At 44.1% G+C, this 20,203-nt stretch overlaps 1 protein-coding gene across 1 annotated transcript in view; it reads left to right on the top strand.

Annotated features, from left to right (window-relative positions):
• The window catches only part of MPP1 (MAGUK p55 scaffold protein 1), a 28,824-nt gene that overhangs the window by 6,298 nt on the left and 2,323 nt on the right, over positions 1–20,203 (top strand). Inside the window, exons 2-11 of the mRNA XM_081964128.1 lie at positions 8,842–8,985; positions 9,757–9,835; positions 10,131–10,216; positions 12,197–12,265; positions 14,913–15,109; positions 15,381–15,487; positions 17,579–17,659; positions 17,974–18,054; positions 18,862–19,064; positions 19,779–19,853. Of these exons, the coding sequence (XP_081820254.1) occupies positions 8,842–8,985; positions 9,757–9,835; positions 10,131–10,216; positions 12,197–12,265; positions 14,913–15,109; positions 15,381–15,487; positions 17,579–17,659; positions 17,974–18,054; positions 18,862–19,064; positions 19,779–19,853 (1,122 nt within the window). The remainder of the gene's footprint in view (positions 1–8,841; positions 8,986–9,756; positions 9,836–10,130; positions 10,217–12,196; positions 12,266–14,912; positions 15,110–15,380; positions 15,488–17,578; positions 17,660–17,973; positions 18,055–18,861; positions 19,065–19,778; positions 19,854–20,203) is intronic.

Here is a 20,203-nt window from a genome sequence, read left to right as displayed (position 1 = left end):
TGACTTGGAAACTGGGGTGGGGTGGGGAAGACTTGGTGTTTTGCAGTTTTCCTTTGAAGCTTGTCCTGGGCTTTTTCAGGGTCTTGAGAATTTCCTGGCATCTATTAGCCAAAGACCTGAGATTAGCTCACTGCTCAATTCAGTGCTTGTCAGATTGTGGGTGGGATGCTACCTTTAAGTGGTGATATCACTGTGGCGCGTGATCCTGTATCGCTGAATGTTTGCAAGTTTTGAAAGGCCGTTGATTGGATTATGGAATCAGAATCTGATGGGTCCTTGACATCTATCAATTCCCTATTTGGCACAGATTGAAGCAGACAACAGAGACAAGCTGGCTATTCAGCCTCTGCTGAAACCTAATCAGCAAACTGAGTCACTCCTCTATGATTTATTTCCACTGTTCAATTACTCTTACAGCTAGTTTCCAGTCCCTCTTAATAATTCTCTTTACGGCTTTTCATGGTTGTCTGGATCCTTCTTAAAATATGGTGCCCAGATCTGGATACAGCAGCTGAGATGTTGTTGTTAGTTGCGAAGTCATGTCCGACTCATCGCGACCTCATGGACAACATTCCTCCAGGCCTTCCTGTCCTCTGCCATCCTCCGGAGTCCATTTAAGCTCACGCCGACTGCTTCAGTGACTCCATCCAGCCACCTCATTCTCTGCCGTCCCCTTCTTCTTTTGCCCTCCATCGTTCCCAGCATGAGGGATTTGAACCACCCAACTGCCAACCTTACTGATCGACAAGCTCAGTGTCTTAGCTACTGAGCCACCGTGTCCCTTATAATATACCAAAGAGAAGCCCAAACTCTGAAACTAAACTTAGAGTAAACTTAGGAAGAATGTCTTGTTATAGATGTTGTTACAACTCTTGGTTTATTTTCCTTTTGTGTCACGCTCTTCAGTAACTTAAAAGGAAGTGCATAGTTGTTTGTTATTGATTATCATCTCTTTAATGGTTTGCAAATGTTATGGTAAAATATTGACATTGCTTTGGGCTAAAAGGTTTCAAAGTATAACTGCTGAAGTCCGCTAACTTTTTCCCCCCACCCTGAATCCAGTTCTGCTTTTTAGATATTTCCCGCTGTGAATATACTTTCTTCTCACACAGTTTGATACCGCCTGTAAAATTAATGTAATGCCCTATAAAATGGAAATCTCCTTTGACATAAGTACATCAAGTGTGCTCTCTGTTCATTTCCAAACACTGTCAAGCAGCAGAAAACCTTCACCAAAAATTTCCCAACGCGCATTTTTGGAGAAGGTGGGTGGCTGGGGATGATGGGAACCGTACTTCTCTACACTAAGAGAGCACCAGATTATGGATGGCTGCGGTAAAATATATTTCCGCATGACCTACAGATGCAGAGGATGGCTTTTAAAAGGAACTAATGACTTGGAAGTGAATGGTCTTGTTAATATTTGAACCTATTAACACGCCACTCTGCATTGGACACTGGACCTCTTGTGGGGGGTATAGGTGGGTTGCGTGGGTACTTGTGCATGGGGAAAAAAGATTGTTTTTATTTTCCAAAGCTCTTCCTTTTAACAGCTTTAAGGTACCTTTACATGGTGCTGGGAATGCAATCCCCAGCATCCACTCTCCACATGGGCAAGAAGGTACATGCTGCACATCTGGGAAGATGACCAAGTCTATCTCCCAGTCTGTTTTCAAGCCAGGTTTTCTTCCTTGAAGCTACTAAATTCAGTGTTGCTTCTGGCTTGATGGTGGGGTTTTTTTTTTTCTCACCCTGCCAGAAAAACATTGTGTGCAAGGAGAACTTTGGCATCGTACAGGGCCATGCTGCATCCTACCTTAGCAATCAGAGAGGGCATTTTGCCATATTGCCACACAGTGACATTCAGTTCCTGGACACGAAGACATGTCCAGGCAGAGGAGCTACGAGGTGCAAGGATTCTCTTTCCTGAGGAATCCCAAATTCAGAGTTACCTTGGGTGATGGTTGTTTTTTTAAATCAATATCAATCGCATTCTTTTTTTCCCCCCAAGACATTCTCTGTGAAATAGAACATAGAACAATAGAGTTGGAAGGAACCTTGGAGGTCTTCTAGTCCAACCTCCTGCTATGCCATTGGGTGGCCCAGTCTCTTTTTGAAAGCCTCCAGTGATGGAACACACACAGCTTCTGAAGGCAAGTTATTCCATTGGTTGATTGCTCTCACCGTTAGGAAATTTCTCCTTTGTTCTAGGTTGCTTCTCTCCTCGGTTAATTTACAACCATTGTCTCTCCTCTTGCCTTTTGGTGCTTTGAAAAATAGTTTGACCACCCCCCTCCTTGTCTTTGTGGAAGCCCCTCAAATATTGGAAAACTGCTATCATGTCTCCCCCAATCCTTCTTTTCATTAGACTGAGCATACCCAATTCTAGGGACGCAGTGGCTCAGTGGCTAAGACGCTGAGCTTGTCGATCCGAAAGGTTGGCAGTTCGGCGGTTCGAATCCCTAGCACCGTATAATGGAGTGAGCTTGTCCCAGCTTCTGGCAACTTTTCCCAGCTTCTGCCAACCTAGCAGTTTGAAAGTATTGTAAAAAAATGCAAGTAGAAAAATAGGAATTTGGTAGGAAGGTAACACCGTTCCGTGCGCCTTTGGCGTTTAGTCTCATGGTTTATTCATTTGGACACTGCATATTTTGTTAACATGGGTTTGTTATCTTGCATGAATTCTACCAATCTTGAAGGATCCTATGAAGATTTGGGTCAGCCAAAGGCTAGTGGAGTTCACTGACGAATTTCAACGTTATCTTCTTTCCGCTGCAGCCGATTTGGAGAAGGGAGATTTAATCTAAATAGTATTTTTACCCTAGTTGTGATGTTGAGCAAGGGTTATTCCAGACACTAAGAGCGACAGAGTCTCAGTCTGCAAACACACACATTTCTTAAGTTCTGCATTGCTAGCATTGCAAACCCATTTGAGGTCATGAACTTTCTAGAAATCTGTCTCTCCGAGGCTGAACGTCAAGCCTTTGTGATACCGAAAGTAAGAATGAGAAGCTGAGCGCTCAGAATTTCAAAATCAGGAAGCTAAAGATTTGGTAACATGTAGACCTACTGGGATCACAAACCCCAGGATGCTTTAGTTGAGTTGTGTTACTTGAGAATTCTGGAGTGGGAAGCCCATAAGAACATAAACAGTCCCTTTCTGGGTTGGACCCTGGCCCATCTAGTCTAGCAGCCTGTTCCCACGGTGGAAAACTGGCTGTATAACCACATCACCCCCACTAGTCTTGTAAGGTAAAGCTTCCCCTAGCACAGGGGTGTCCAAACTTGGGAACTTTAAGACTTGTGGACTGCTGGCTGGGGAATTCTGGGAGTTGAAGTCCACAAGTCTTAAAGTTCCCAAGTTTGGACACTCCTGCCCTAGCAGATATGTGCTAGTTGTTCCCGACTCTAGGGGGCGGTGCTCATCTCCGTTTCAAAGCCGAAGAGCCAGCGCTGTCCGAAGACGTCTCCATGGTCATGTGGCCGGCATGACTAAACCCCGAAGGCACACAGAACGCTGTTACCTTCTCACCAAAGGTGGTTCCTATTTTTCTACTTGCATTTTAATATTCTTTCGAACTGCTAGGTTGGCAGAAGTAACGGGAACTCACCCCATTACGCAGCACTAGGGGTTCGAACCACCAAAGTGCCAACCTTTCTGATCAACAAGCTCAGCACCTTAGCCTCTGAGCCACCACATCCCCTAGTCTTGTATGCTGATGATTTTCACTGCCGTCAAGGCACACACGAATCCAGCAGTCTGTTTTAGATTGGATATCTTTATCATCTTCTTGCTCAAGCGTGTTGATGGCCAGTATTTCCAGGCCAGCTCCAGAAAACTTGCTGATATCATCACCATCGTTAATTTCTTTGACCACCTGCCCTCTCGCGCCCTCCCCAATGGGTTTGCGCACGCACTGACCTAGGTGTTGTCTTGCCTGGAGCCAACTACTAAATCCAAAAAACGGCTGAACGCTGTAGGTTTCCACAAGTCTTCAGACTCCAGGGCTGCATTGGCCTCACGAGGGCATTTTGAGATATTCAGAACATTGGGTGGCTTCTGGATGGGTGCAGAGAACAAAGAGGATTAGGGGACTGGAGGCTAAAACATGAAGAACGGTTGCAGGAACTGGGTATGTCTAGTTTAATGAAAAGAAGGATTAGGGGAGACATGATAGCAGTCTTACAATATCTCAGGGGTTGCCACAAAGAAGAAGGAGTCAAGCTATTCTCCAAAGCACCTGAAGGCAGGACAAGAAGCAAGGGGTGGAAATTAATCAAGGAGAGAAGCAACTTAGAATTAAGGAGAAATTTCCTGACAGTTAGAACAATTAACCAGTGGAACAGCTTGCCTCCAGAAGTTGTGAATGCTCCAACACTGGAAATTTTTAATAGGAGATTAGATAACCATTTGTCTGAAGTGGTGTAGGGTTTCCTTCTTAAGCAGGGGTTTGGATTAGAAGACCTCCAAGATCCCTTCCAACTCTGTTATTCTAAGATTCTAAGCGAATAGATGCTGTGAGGATACCTGGAGCCAGCTATTGCTGGGATTTTGAGCCTTGTACTCAAAAAAAGTAGGGGACATATAGATTACTAGATGCTACCGAACTCCATAGCTTCCAGGCTCTAAAAAGCATGGCTAAGCATGGAGAGCTGGGAGTTCCATCTGAAAACCCACCATTTCTTTTGTCCTAGTATTTCTGGTGGGCTACAATATCCAAATATGAGGGGCTCCCAGGTCTTCCCCGGTGATTCCTCTTACTTGGGTGAGGAGGTTGTTTTTCTTCTCTTGTTTCAAGCGAAGGTTGGGGAATAACCGCTTGGGATAAAATGGGACCATCCTGATTTAACCTTTGAGCTAGTAGACAGAATGTGTCATGTTCCTGGGAAATCTTTTGCTGAGTTAGAGATCTGGGCTGCAGCTTTGTCGACGGCTACGTCAAGGAAAGGAGATGAGATAAGGGATGAGGTTGAGCTGAATCAGCTTTCCTGACAGGCACTTTAAACCCAGGCCAGGGTTGATGTCAATGTCTTGGCTGGAGAAGACGAGGAGAAGACGAACGTTGAACCAATAAAGTATTGCAACATAAAGGAGTTACGTTTCTTTATCTTGATCTCCCCTCTTCTTGCAATCTCGGCTTTGCTGTTTCCGACCGCCGCCACTAATAAGTTCTGGATTTCAGGAATCTAATACATTTCCCATCTGAATGACTGCCCCATTGTCCAGTTCTTGTGGCTCAGATCTCATTCTATCTCAGTCATTCTCATTTTTAAAAAAAAAATCAGCTAAGGGCGACCTTGGGTGAAAAGGAAGCTTTCGGACCCTTGGCCAACCACCTCTTGGGGAATAACTATCCCTTCTGTATCTGTTATTTCTTCATTTTAAGCAAGCAGTGTTATCGTTTCAGTTTTTCGCTTTTCCTGGAGAAGAGTTAATGTATATATATATGGAAGGATCAGAATTCGGAGGGTGTTTTGGGATTGTTTGTGTGTATGTGATTGTGCTAGTAACCAACTAAGCATAGGGATTCGTTGTCAATCAGAAAGGTCGGCGGCTCGAATCCCTAGCACCGTGTAACGAACTGAGCTCCTGTTATTTGTCCTAGCTTCTGTCAACTTGGCAGTTTGAAAGCATGCAAAAATGCAAATAGAAAAAAATAAGAACCACCTTTGGTGGGAAGGTAACAGCGTTCCATGCGCCTTCAGCATTGATTCATGCCGGCCACATGATCACAGAGACGTTTTTGGACAGCGCTTGCTCTTCGGCTTCGAAACAGAGATGAGCACCGACCCCTAGAGTCGGGAACGACTAGCGCATATGTGTGAGGGAAACCTTTACCTTTATCTTAATCATAGGGAAAGGAAAGATAGATGAAAGATCAATTGTCTTATCTCCAGATGGTTTCAAATAGGCATGAAAAGGGATTATTATGCAATTGGCATGCAACACACCTAAAACAGGCAGAGTGTGGATTGCACCAACCCAGCTGCAGTCAGATCAACCACATCATTTTTGATCATGCTAAGGGGACGCACCAATCTCCTAGAGATGTCTTGGCTGCCCTTAAACTTTTCCCCTCTCTGTTTTTGTTTAAAAAAGGCCTTTTTGGTCTCTGCAAACGACATTCATAGTGATTGGAATCCAACATTAGAAAAACCATGTTGGATCATGCACAGACCGGATCTCGTCTCTCTGCCACTAACCCCTCAGCTCTTTAAATCTTTTCGATATCGAGGCGCATATGGTTGCTAAACAATTTGCAGTATCTTTCTGTTCCACGGTTCGCTGAATAGGGCAGGTGTGAGGCCTCGTTCTCTTTGCAATTTGCTCACAGTTCTCTCTCTCTCTCTCTTTTGCAACCGAGACGGTTGCAAAAATATGCTATGACCAAGAAGAAACCAAAATACCAGCTTCCCTAAATGCTCTGCGCTCAGCCTGGAAACCAAACAGCTTACAGTACAAGAGAGGCATAATTAAATTGGCCTGCTTTGGCAGCTGTGCTGATGGCATAGAATTGAGTCTCTCTGTCTGCCGATACGCCGAACGCCAAGTGACAATTTGAGCTTTCTTTGATGAAAGCGGCGCATCTGTTTTTAGCCAAGAATATCACACAATTAGAACGCTCGCCAGTTGGACTGCAAATGACTTCACACAGGGCACAGCAACAATTTTGGGCACCCAGTCCAAAGACGGTATTACTTTAGTATATAGGTTTTGTGACCTGGGGACCCAGCAATGCAGGTACTCCTCGAGTTACGATTTATGTCACTAAGTGAAACAGTGCCGTGAGTTTTGCCTCGTTTCCCACCTTTTCTTGCCACGGTTGTTAAGTGAATCCCTGCCGTTGTTAAATTAGTAACTCGGTTGTTAAGTGAATTGGGCTTCCCCAATGACTTTGCTTGTCAGAAGGTCGCAAAAGGTGGTCTTGTGACCCCGGGACTCTGCAACTGTCATAAATATGAGTCGGTGGCCAAGCATCCGATTTTGGATCACATAAAAAATGGTCATGAGTCATTTTTTTCAGTACCGTTGTAACTTTGACGGGTCACTAAATGAATAGGACGGGTTGCCGCCGGCGTTGCTGCCGGTTGATTGCGTGTGTGAGCGCAGTTAAGTGTAAATTGTTCTCCGCATGCACAGAACATGAAAAAATGATTAAAAACCAAGTCAGCAACGGCAGCAATGAGTGGGGAACTGGCTTGGGTGTGGCCAGCCGCGGTCCCTGCCAGTTCAGCGACCCGGTCCCAATTGTGTGTGCTATTTCGAGCATCAGGAACATACCTAAGCTAAACTTATCTTAATCATCTTTGTTTTGTTTCACATATTGTTGCCCTTCATTAAATAAAATAAATAATAGCGATAGCAAACAAGTCCTTCCAGTAAAGTTTTAAAAAAATATATTCATATCAGATTAACCTTTCGTACCGATAAACCACATGATCATTAAGAAGATTATAAAGGTAGATAACATTAAAACTTCGGACAAGAAAGGAAGAGGAAACGTAAAGCAAATGACTGGAAATCGCCCAGCTGTTGAAAGTCAGGTGGTATATACATTATGATTACCGGTATTTAGTAAACAAAACCATTTCTGAGAATTTAGCCAGATCGAATTTAACAGAATAACAGTGTTGGAAGGGACTTTGGAGGTCTTCTAGTCCAATCCCCTGCACAAGCAGGAGCCCCTACCATGGCTGAAATAAGTTTCTTCTCCTGGTGAAAGGAAGGAAGGAAGGAAGGAAGGAAGGAAGGAAGGAAGGAAGGAAGGAAGGAAGGAAGGAAGGAAGGAAGGAAGGAAGGAAGGAAGGAAGGAATTCTAAAATTTAAAAAAATCATTCTGAACTTTTATTTGGTTCTGCATTAAAAAGGGGAGAGAGAGAGAGAGAGAGAGAGAGAGAGAGGGAGGAATTCTAAGATTTAAAAATAAACATTCTGAGCTTTTATTTGGTTCCACATTAAGGAAGGGAGGGAGGGAGGAAGGAAGGAATGAATGAATGAAAGATAGATAAATAGATGATAGATAGATGATAGATAGATAGATAGATAGATAGATAGATGATAGATAGATAGATAGATAGATGATAGATAGATAGATAGATAAATGATAGATGATAGATAGATAGATAGATAGATAGATAGATAGATAGATAGATGATAGATAGATAGATAGATAGATAGATGATAGATAGATTGATAGATTTACAAGAATTGCAGCATCATGTACAGTAGTTACCATTTGCAACCTTCCCAGCTGGCTTCAGACAAACAAAGTGAGGGAAGCTGAATTTGCTTCATGACCACAAGATTCATGTAACAACTGCACTATTTCACTTAACAACCTGGGCCAAAAACATACAATCAGGCCTGACTCACTTAACAAACACCTTGCTCAGCAATGAATGCTGGTCCTTCCAGTCCTTCTTATGGGTCATAAGTAGTGGTGGGATTCAAAAATCTTTACTACCAGTTCTGTGGGTGTGGCTTGGCGGGCGTGGCAGGGGAAGGATACTGCAAAATCCCCATTCCCTCCCTATCAGCTGGGACTCGGGAGGCAGAGAATAGATGGGGGCGGGGCCAGTCAGAGGTGGCATTTACCGGTTCTCCAAACTACTCAAAAGTTCTGTTACCAGTTCACCAGAACTGGTCAGAATCTGCTGAATACCACCTCTGGTCATAAGTTAAGGACTACCTCCATTCCTGGAATTAACAGCTGTGGCTCATAGTCTTAACATGGGTCCCAGGATGGAATTGGAAAGAAGAGTCTTGCCTTAGAGCCTTCTTCACCTGAAGCTTCTACCTGGGATCTCTGCTAAACCCAGCCTCTGTTTTTGCTCCTGCAGACGGTCTCTTGCCCAATGAATGCAATAACTGAGGACCTTTACACCAACGGCTCAGCCAAGAACGGCAGCCTCACTCACGCCAACGGACAGGAGTTGCGGAAGATACGCTTAATCCAGTTTGAGAAGATCACGGAGGAGCCCATGGTGAGCTGGTGGGAAAAGAGGGGCTGAGATGTAATTTGGGGCATTCCAGCTGCCCCAAAATCACCGCCTTGATCTAATGATAATGATTGAGTCTTCATTGACATATTGCAGTACATTTTGGGGAGAAACGCCTGTAGGGCAACAGTTCTGTTTCTATTCCTATTCCTATTCCTAATTCCTATTCCTAATTCCATTCCTATTCTATTCTGTTCTATTCTATTCTATTCTATTCTATTCTATTCCATTCTATTCCTATTCCATCCTATCCCTTCCCATCTCAATTCCTATTCTATTCTGCATTCTGTTCTGTTATAATTTCTATTCCTATTCCCATTCCCAATTCTATTCCTATTCTATTCTATTCTATTCTATTCTATTCTATTCCATTCTATTCCATTTTATTCCATTCTATTCCATTCTATTCCATTCCATTCTATTCCATTCCTATTCTATTCTATTCCATTCCATTCCTATTCTATCCCATCCCTTCCCATCCCAATTCCTATTCTATTCTGCATTCTGTTCTGTTCTAATTTCTATTCCTATTCCCATTCCCAATTCTATTCCTATTCCTATTCTATTCCATTCCTATTCCTATTCTATTCTATTCGATTCCATTCCTATTCCTATTTGATTCGATTCCATTTCTATTCCTATTCCATTCTATTCCTATTCTTATTCTATTCCATCCCTTCCCATCCCAATCCCTATTCTATTCTGCATTCTGTTCTGTTCTAATTTCTATTCCTATGAACTCCCTGTCGTTCCCAGGGTATCACTCTGAAGCTCAACGAGAAGAAAAGCTGCATGGTGGCCAGGATCCTCCATGGGGGCATGATTCACAGGCAAGGTAAGTAGAAGCTGAGCTGGAAAAATAGAGACAGGCAGTCCTTGACTTACAATAGTTCACTTAGTGACCATCTGAAGTCACAACAGCACTGAAAAAAAGTGACTTATGACCATTTCCCCACCCTTAGGACCATCCTCGTGGTCGTGTGATCAAAATTCAGGCACTTGGCAACTGATTCATATTTATGACGGGTGCAGTGTGCCATTTTTCAAGCTGTAGGTTGTTCCCTCTTGTTCTTGGCCTTCGGGCAAATCTGCTCTGACGCTTCACCATTCTTTGTGTCCTACCTTGGCAGGTTTCCTTCACGTGGGCGATGAGATTCTCGAGATCAATGGGAAGAGTGTGGCCAACCATTCTGTAGACCAGTTGCAGAAGATCTTGGTAGGTTTGGGGGTCCAAGGAAGGCAGGATGGATCTAAGCTTTCCTTGGGGAAGAGAAATCGGTGGGGGGGACTACAGTTCCCAGAAGTAGGGGAGAAGAAATCATGGGACATAAACCAGGATCTTTTGGGGTACATGCTATTTTAAAAAGGAGGCTAGGAGAAGGAATATCCAGATGCAACTCTTACCGTCTGCACTGAAAGAAAATATATTCTTGAAGGCACATGAAAAATGCTGTGGTGGCCTTGGAATTTATTTAATGGTCCACAATTCCAGTAAGTTTGAGAATCAAGGTTTAGCATCTCAACCCAAGATTTTTAATTATAGTTTGAAAATTCGATGGAATTCACACATAAGGGGTTAGGTAGAATTCACACGTAATGTTCAGCCATAAGAATTGAATTTACTCATCATGGGAAGTCTGACACCATCAAACCACTCCAAGGCTCGGTGTTACTTGTAAGCGGTGGTGGGTTGCAAATCCCATTCCAGCGTCCTCATGGATGCGCGCATGCTTTCAAGCATCTCCGTGATGCCTCCGTAATGCTCCAGCTGTATGCTCCATGCGCCTGCGCAGAAGCCTTTAAACTCCAGTAAGGAGCTCGGGCGGGCAGGCCCTCCGGACCACCGTAACCGGAACGGTATCTGCTCTGGGCTGGTTCCGGTACGCCTGCAACCCACCACTGCTTGTAAGCCAGACTTCCTTCCTGCTTCTTATTTCCCTTTGGGGTCAGCTAGCTTTGAGCTTTGAAATTCAGCACGTTTTTCAGGAGAAATACTGCTAGGTATGGTTTGAACATTAGATCCTCTGCCTGGTTAAGCTCATAAGTTCATTTTTCCCAGACTGCCAGGACAATATATATATCTTTTGAAATGCTTTTGTAAGTGTTGTGACCTAGGCTTCCCAGAAGCACGAAGCTGACTCCTCGTCCTGATAAAACCTCTTTTATTTAGTTTTTAAAGTGAATTCCTCTCCAGCAAAGTCCCAGCCAACAGTTTTTCAAGTGATTTCACAACGACAGACCTTTATCAGGCTTAGAGAGCTGCCAGGCCTTCCAAACGGCATGCTGTGGCAGACAATACTTGGCAAGAAGTCAGGAAGAGATCTTCACCCTAATGAATTCAACTAATTGTCTCCTGAAAACTCCCCTCCCCTTTTGCTCTTCTTTATTCCCTCTGGGAGGGGCCACTCTCTGTGCCTTTACTGCCGAGCTGACCCTTGTTCCTTAGCTGTTCCCTTCTCCTGGCATGTGCACACCGGGAACAGGCTCCAGCTGTTCTTCTGCCCCACTGATGTCCGACTCTAAAGGCAGCTGATAACTGTCAGACGGCCCTGGCCCCCTCTCTGCCTTCGACACAGAGCCCTCATCAGAGCCTTCCTCAGACTCCAGGACTGGCCCAGGTTCCTGCCCAATCTCCTCACTGCCCGAATCCGCTGGCCACTGGCGGGCCACAACAGTCAGGTTCAAGAAGTCAGGATAGGGTTCAAAATCACTACGAGTTTATTTCATGCTATTTATGCACAAGAATCTGATCTACTAACAGTCAAGGAGAATTGGATAAGAGTCAACAGACTTTTTTTTTTTTTTAAAAAAGGAGTGGACTTGGCCCTGTTATGAGGGCACAGAGATTCCAAACTGCTAGTGCCTTTGACCCTGCCCTCCACCTGGCATCCCCTATTGCTTCTGTGGAATTTCAGAGGCGACTTAAAGTCTCATCTGTGTTTGCATTTTGGGTGACCGAAGAAGGAACATTCGAAAATTGATTCCATGGTTGGTCTGGAAACCATTTCTTAATCTAGAGCAGTGTTTCTCAAACTTGGCAACTTGAAGATGTCTGGACTTCGACTCCCAGAATTCCCCAGCCAGCGAATGCTGGCTGGGGAATTCTGGGAGTCGAAGTCCGGACATCTTCAAGTTGTCAAGTTTGAGAAACACTGATCTAGAGGATGTTTTCTCTCTCTTTCCTTTTATCCTCTAGAAAGAAACTAAAGGAACAGTCACCCTAAAGATTATTCCCAACCAGCAGAACCGCATTCTGCCACTCCAGGTGCGTAGAACCTTTTTAATTAGCAGTTTTACTACGACGTGATTTTGCTTTCCAAAAAACAGATTTTAAAAAAACAGAATGGGTTTTGCACCCGGTACGTAACACGGATGTATCTTTTGCTTGATCTGCTTAGCCAAATTCTACTCTTGTCTCTTCACAAAGAGGATGCTGGCTGGGGAATTCTGGGATCTGAAAGTTGGCCAAAATCCCTGGTGTAGGGACTGGGAAATGCCTTCTCTCTTCCCTGCTGTTTTTTTTCCCTTTCATTTTTTATTTTTTACATATGTGTATTGCTGTTTTCAGGGAGGTGGTGGCTCAGTGGCTAAGACGCTGAGCTTGTTGATCACAAAGGTCCGGCAGTTCAGCGGTTCGAATCCCTAGTGCTGTCTAACGGAGTGAGCTCCTGTTACTTGTCTCAGCTTCTGTCAGCCTAGCAGTTTGAAAGCATGTAGAAATGCAAGTAGAAACCAACTTTGGTGGGAAGGGAACAGCGTTCTGTGTGCCTTCGGTGTTTAGTTATGCCGGTCACATAACCACAGAGATGTCTTCGGACAGCGCTGGCTCTTCGGCTTTGAAACAGAGATGAGCACCCACCCACCCCCAGAGTCGGGAACGACTAGCACAGATGTGCGAGGGGAATCTTTACCTTTACTACGGTATTACTGCTTTAGGTCTTACAGGATGGAGGTCCAGCAGCACAATGTGAAAAGAACTTGGGAGAAACAGAAGCCCTCAAATTCTTGGACTGCAACTTTTGTTTGTCCGTTCTGAAGTACCGTAGCTTGTCCCTTCCTTAAAGCCAAGCCAAGCAAAGTTCAGAGTCCTGTAGCATGCCCAGGAAGCAAGTAATCCACACAGATTAATTATTTAAAAGAGAAAAAAAAAGAAAGCAGCAGGATAAAAAGGCTGATTAAAGTTCAATGAACCTCTGCAGAAGGGAATAATTCTCTAGGGGTTTCACTTGCGAACAAGAGAGAGCTGGCATCTTGAAATCTTTGCTGGAGCCCCATTGAGAAACTGTTGTGTGGATTTCCCCCCCGCCCTTTAAATTACATCACATTGTTGGGCTGCAGATTCTTGTGAGGAAAAGCTATTTTAAGTGGCATCTCTTTCCTATTCTTGGAAATAAACCAGATTCACCATGCTGGATATGCCCTCCTCAGCAACCACTGCAGAATTGATCCGTGCTGTTTAATGCATTTTCCCCCAGAACTCTCAAACTACAGATTCCATTTCTCTCCCCTTTTATTTTCCCCCTTCCTCCTAGTGGATCTCTTCCAACTTTTGACTGCTGCAAAGCCAATAAAAATGGATCCCCGGGAAGCTTTGGCTACCTGTGTGTGATCTAGAGACAGCTCATGTCACGGAGTCGTCTTTCTTGCAGAAATAACTGCAATGCTGGTTTTATTTTCGTCTGTTTATTTATAGTATTTCTAACCTGCTTTTTTCGACCGGTAAGGTGACCAGAGAGCGACAACAAGAAGAACAGATATTATTATTAGGTTTACAGTCTATAGGGCAGTGCAAAATACGAAAAGAAAAAAGAAAGAAAGAAAGCCAGTTGGAGAAGGAAAAGAGGAAATTGTCACACATCATTGCATGTTGTGCAGTTGTTAAGAGTAAGAAATATTGCTGTCTCTGAAACATAGTTAGAGGTTGTTGGTCATTTCCTCCTAGCTATCTGGAATGGGTTAATTGTCCTGCAGAACAAGTGGTAGAAACAGATAAGACAAAGATGCATGGAAATACATAGGCTCAGGTGAATGAAACTGGTTGAGGGAGGGAGAGAAGGTGTGAGGGAGGGGAAGGAAGGAAGAAAGACAGGCAGGCAGGCAAGAAGGAAAGGGAAGGGAGGAAGGGAGGGAGGGAGAAAGGAAGGAAGGAAGGGAAGGAAGACAGACAGACAGACAGACAGGAAGGGAGGCAGGCAAGGAAGGAAGGAAGGAAGGAAAAAAGGAAGGAAAAAAGGAAGGAAGGAAGGGAAAGGAAGGGAAGGGAAGGGAAGGAAGGAAGGAAGGAAAAAAAGAAGGAAGGAAGGGAAAGGAAGGGAAGGGAAGGGAAGGAAGGAAGGAAGGAAGGAGGAAGGAAGGAAGGAAGTTAATGAGGAAGGGAATGAGGGAGAAAGAAGGCCAGGAAAGCAGTCAAGCAGGCAGGAAAGCAGAAAAGGAAGGAAGGAAGGCAGGCAGGCAAGGGAGGGAGGGAGGAAGAAAGAGAAGGGAAGGGAAGGAAGACCTGCAGGCAAGGAGGGGAGGGAAGGAAGGAAAGGAAGGTAGGAAGGACTTCTCTTGAGATGGTATGAAGAACCTATACTGGAGTTTTTCCAGAATAGATCAGATTCTCCTTATTGCTTCTAAGACCATGTTTCTCAACCTTGGAAGCTTTAATTTGTGTGGACTTCAACGTTCAGAATTCCCCAACCAGCCAGCCAGATCAGAGTTTGGTTTGCATCTAAATGTAGATCATCATCTTCTGGACCTTCACAAACCTTAGAAGGAAACACCGTGGTTGTCACGAGGGACTCTCCCTGCCTTCATAATTGGAATTTGTATAACCTTTGCCTTTTCTATTCAAATTAAACGCTATTGATGAGATCAAAAGGAAGTTGACGGGCCAACTGAGCTTTCTTGATTGCTCCCCTCCCAAACAGATGTTCGTCCGAGCCCAATTTAACTATGACCCGCAGAAGGACAACCTCATCCCTTGCAAAGAAGCGGGTTTGAAATTCCAAACCGGAGACGTAATCGAGATTATCAATAAAGATGATAGCAATTGGTGGCAAGGCCGGATAGAAGGTTCTTCCAATGGCTCGGCCGGGCTTATTCCCTCTCTGGAGCTCCAAGAATGGTAGGTCCTCCTTGCTTGTTTATTATTTATTATGCCTTCAAGCCGGGGTGGGATTCAGCCAGTTCGGACAAGTTGGGGCAAACTGAATGCTAATTCTGCATCTGGTTCGTTGAGCCAGTTGTTGGAAGGACTGGCTGGCTCCATCCACCCCACCACTCTCCACGTGGCCCATTAATCATAACGAGTAAGTACAGGGCCTGTGCAGAAGGTCTGGGAGGGCAAAAAAGGGCCCTTCCGGAAGTTGACTGCTGTCACTGAATCCTTCCTGCAGGCGTGTTGCCAGCACAACCCAAGAGAATCAGTCCGAAGGCCAGAGCTGCATTCCCTTTGGAAAAAAGAAAAAATGCAAAGACAAGTACTTGGCAAAGCACAGCTCAAGTAAGTCACCAACTTTCAGTCTTCTGATGAGACCTGCTCAACACCAGGCCCTAATGCACTTCGCATTTGCATTTATTAGTTTGTCAAACATGTACAAGATAGCAGGTATCAATAATAAACATGGATATAAATGAAAGAAATGAGTGCAAATAAATGGGGACAGTGGGACAGGGACGGAAGGCACACTGGTCTGCTTATGCACACCCCCTTTATGGACCTCTTAGGAATGGGGTGAGGGCCACAGTAGACAGTTTAAGGTTGAAGCTGTGAGGGTTAGAGGCAATGGTGGGTTGCTAACCGGTTTACTACCGGTTGGCTTGTGCTCGGGCAGGTGGGCGGAGCCTCCCGTTGCCGTCACTACCAGTTCGGCTGAACCGGGCCGAACTGGGAGCAACCCACCACTGGTTAGAAGATGTAACAACAGGTAGAGCATTCCAGGCGTTGACCACTCTGTCGCTGAAGTCATATTTTCTGCAATTGAGTTTGGAGGCGGTTTACCTTCAGTTTGTATCTATTGTTTCCCTGTGTATTATTGAGGTTGAAGTTGAAGAAGTTGTTGACAGGTTGTAGCAGACAATTTTGTGTACTGTGCAGGCAGCGCAGTTGCAGTTTGTCGAAGCCCAACATTTCCAGTCCGGTGGCATAGGGAATTCTATTGTGAGCAGAGGAATGGGTCACTCTTCTCGTGAAGTACTTTGTGGCTCTGCTTGCACAATATTTTGGGGCCAAGCCAATCTACTTGTGCTAGTTTAACCTGCTAGTCTAGTTCAGGATGTTAAGAGAGGGATTTGCACAACAAGGCTAACCACAAACGACTTAATCTCTTTGTATGAAGCCAGCCCTTGTGCTGGATGACGGGGTAGAGCAGCTGTTATATACTGGTTTTACCAAGAGGCCATTGTGAGATTGGGATAGCGCGGGGGGGGGGGGGGGAGATTATACACTTGGAAAGCATCAGAAGCATTTTTGGGGAGCATTGGTTTGTGTACATGTATACATCTTCATGTATACCTGTTGTCACTCTCTGGCAGCCTGTTCCAAAGAGCCTCTGTTAGTGGAATTCTGTTCGCATGCTTTCTGTTGGAATAAGTAGAGGCATAGAAGACTCCGGGGCAGCAGATTGGAAGTCCATACAGTGAAAAATGGGGCACTCACATGTGGCCCTTGGCCAACTATGGAACTGAGTAAAAGATCAATAACCCCCATATGCTCCACCAGGATTGCATATTGGTTGTGTGAAGGACTTCTCTTGAGATGGTGTGAAGAACTTGTACTGGAGTTCTTCCAGAATAGACTTGGCCTCTATGCCACTGTGTGAAGAACCTGTACTGGAGTTCTTCCAGAGTAGACTAGCCCTCTATGACATTGTTTCTCAACCTTGAAACTTTTAAAAGAAGGGTGGACTTCAATTCCCAGAATTCCCCAGCCACCAAAAATAATAATTAATCCTTCCTTTTGCCTGCCAAGTTCCTAGGATTGTTGTAGTGGTCCAATCTATTTTCCATTTCTCAGCGCCATCATCAAAAACTCTATTATCCCTTGAAAGACAATTTTCAAATCTAGTTCTATAATCGGAGCAAACAGACAGCTGAAAGGAAACAACACAGCATGTTCCTGAACCTCATCATTTCTTCTTGTTGGCCTGTTTTTACAATTAGTTCATCCGGGTCTTGTCTCCAACATCCTGTTTTCTGTTGCTTTTTGAATGGACGGTGCCAGAAACTGCTTATATACTGTTTATATACTCAAAATTAACTGTTTGTATACTCTAAATCTGTTGGCCATTCCTAAAGCAGCAAACCCATTCATTCTTAGGTTAGTGGGCTAGCTGTGTCAAAAATTCCATCGTGTTGCAAAGTCCTGCTTTGCTAATCCAAGTCAGGAAAGAAGTCGACGATCCACACAGCCACAATTTTTCCAGCAGAAAAAACAACAGACATTATGGTTTGATTAAAGCATGCAAATTTGCACGCGGATTGAAATTTTCGCCAGAACATTAAAAGAGCTCACACCATAACACAACTGTAGGATATTTGTGGGACTCATGGTCTCCTGGAGTTTGTCTAAATTCTTTCTCGTTTTTTCTTCTAGTTTTTGACCAGCTTGATGTAGTATCTTACGAGGAGGTGGTCCAACTGCCAGCTTTTAAGCGAAAAACTTTGGTGCTTATAGGTAATGAAATCACACCTCACTCTGCTTCTTCAAATGTTAAATCAATGCATTCCTACAGTTCTAATGTTTTAAATAACCAAGTTAAGTATAAGAAAAAACCAGATGCTTTTTTTATTCACTCCCATGCTAGCATTTGGTATATTAAAATATAGGAATTACACAGAAACTCCAGGTGGATGATATTTCAGCCCTTAAGAGTTTTCACTTGAGAGTATAGTTGCTTGAAACTAACATCAGCTTCCTGCCAATATGAGATGGGGAAAACAGATAAAAATAACTCTTTGTGACGCCTTTTTCTTCTTCTTTTGGATCAGGGGCAAGTGGTGTTGGACGAAGCCACATTAAGAACACGCTGCTCAACAAATACCCGGACAAGTTCGGATATCCTGTTCCATGTATGTCTGCCAACATGTAAACTACTCAATGTGTCTCTTTGGGAGGAGATACTAGGTCATGTATCAAGCTTAGCAACTTTAAGGTGTGTGGACTTCAACTCTCAGAATTCCCCAGCTGGGAGTTGAATTCTGGGAGTTGAAGTCTTAAAGTTGCCATGTTGGAAAAATCCTGTTCTAAATTCTCCATCCTCCTTTGGGAATTAGCCTGGCTCAGAAATTGCCTCTTTCCATCTGTCTGTGTTTTCCCAAAAATAAGACAGGATCCTTTTTTCTTTTGACCCCCGAAATAAGCACTTAACCTAATTTTTGGGGAAGTCTTATTATTTTTGAGGTGCAGGAGGCAGCGAGTGTGGTCACCTCATGGCTGCTGCTGTGTTGCAATATTTTTGGGGAGAGCTTTTTTTTGGGGGGGGGGTTATTTTAGCGCATGCGCTCAAAAGCCTGATTGGGCTTATTATATATATATTCGATCAGAAAGGTTGGCAGTTTGGCGGTTCGAATCCCTAGCGCTCTGTAACGGAGTGAGCTCATTTCTTGTCCAGCTTCTGCCAACCTAACAGTTCGAAAGCACGTAAAAATGCAAGTAGAAAAACAGGAACTAGCATTCTGTGCACCTTCGGCGTTTAGTCATGCCAACCACATGACCACGGAAATGTCTTCAGACAGCACTGGCTCTTCGGCTTTGAAACAGAGATGAGCACTGCCCCCTAGAGTCAGGAACGGCTAGCACATATGTGCAAAGGAAACCTTTACCATTTATAGTGAGTCACCTCGTGCAATATTGTTACACTGCATTGATTTTCACAGATACAACTCGACCCCAAAAGAAGAATGAAGAGGATGGGAAGAACTATCACTTTGTCTCTACAGAAGACATGACAAAAGACATCTCTGCTAACGAGTTCTTGGAATTTGGAAGTTACCAGGGCTATATGTTTGGCACCAAATTTGAAACTTTGCACAAGATCCATCAGCAGGGCAAAATTGCCATCTTGGACATTGAGCCTCAGGTAGGATGGAGCTAGTCATTGGTTTCATCAGCAGGTTAAATTTGTTAGCATCCTTCTACTCGTTGTGCTAAGAGAAAGGAAAGAGGGGGGAAATGAAAATTTCATAAATATCAGGGAGCAGAAACAAGTGGACTATATTAAGATACATCATAACCAAGAAAGAGAGATGGAAGTGGGGACAAACTTTTATTAATCTGAGGCGTTCCGTTGCTCATCCAAGCAACTTCACCAAGCAACGAAGCATCACAGATGATCAAAGTTTGGTCCAGTTGCCGTAATTCAACCTTTAGACACCTTTGGCCTGGATGGTTGAGTCTTCTTTGACGTATGATAGTAGATCTTTCCATTTATTCCTCCTCGATTGGGAAATGACAAGTGATCCAAAGCACCTGGGAAATTGATGTGCTGTAGAGCAATTGACAGTGGAAAGCAAATTGAGTATGCATCGGTCAACGGAAGACCCCCACTTTCCTTCGTATTCTCCCCAACTTTGTACTCTCTATTCAGGTAGACATTTCTTCTAAGAGGTCAGAATCAAGAACTGTGCAACGGTCACTTTGTTTGAGAATGGAGATTAATCCTATCCATGTCCATTTGTTTTAAAGTGACTCAAACCTTGAAGTGTAATAGGCAGTCCTGTAACACCTTAGGGAAATAGGCTATCTTTTTTTAATTTAAGGCAGAAATTTACTCTCTCTCTCTTCCTTTTGACAGACACTGAAAATCATCCACACTGCCGACTTTTCTCCTTTCATTGTGTTCGTTGTTCCCCCAAAGCAAGCCGATCAGGTATTCATTTCTTTGTCAAACATGTAGAAGATAACAAGTATAGGCATGAACAGAAACATGGACAAAGGAAGATGGACAGATAAATGGGGACAGTAAGAAAGGGACGGCAGGCACGCTGGTACGCTTGTGCATGCCCCCTTTACGGACCTCTTAGGAATGGGGGGAGGTCCACGGTAGAGAGTTTGAGACTGAAGCTGTGAAGGTTTGAGGATGTAACCAGAGAGTCAGGTAGAACATTCCAGGCGTTGGCCACTCTGTTGCTGAAGTCGTATTTTCTGCAATCGAGTTTGGAGCGGTTTACCTTGAGTTTGTATTGATTGTTTGCCCGCGTATTATTGTGGTTGAAGCTG

The sequence above is a fragment of the Natrix helvetica genome (genome assembly GCF_964273705.1).
Source record: "Natrix helvetica genome assembly, chromosome: 11".
In the NCBI taxonomy this organism is placed as follows: Eukaryota; Metazoa; Chordata; class Lepidosauria; order Squamata; family Natricidae; genus Natrix; species Natrix helvetica.
This window is presented reverse-complemented; position numbering and strand designations above follow the sequence as displayed.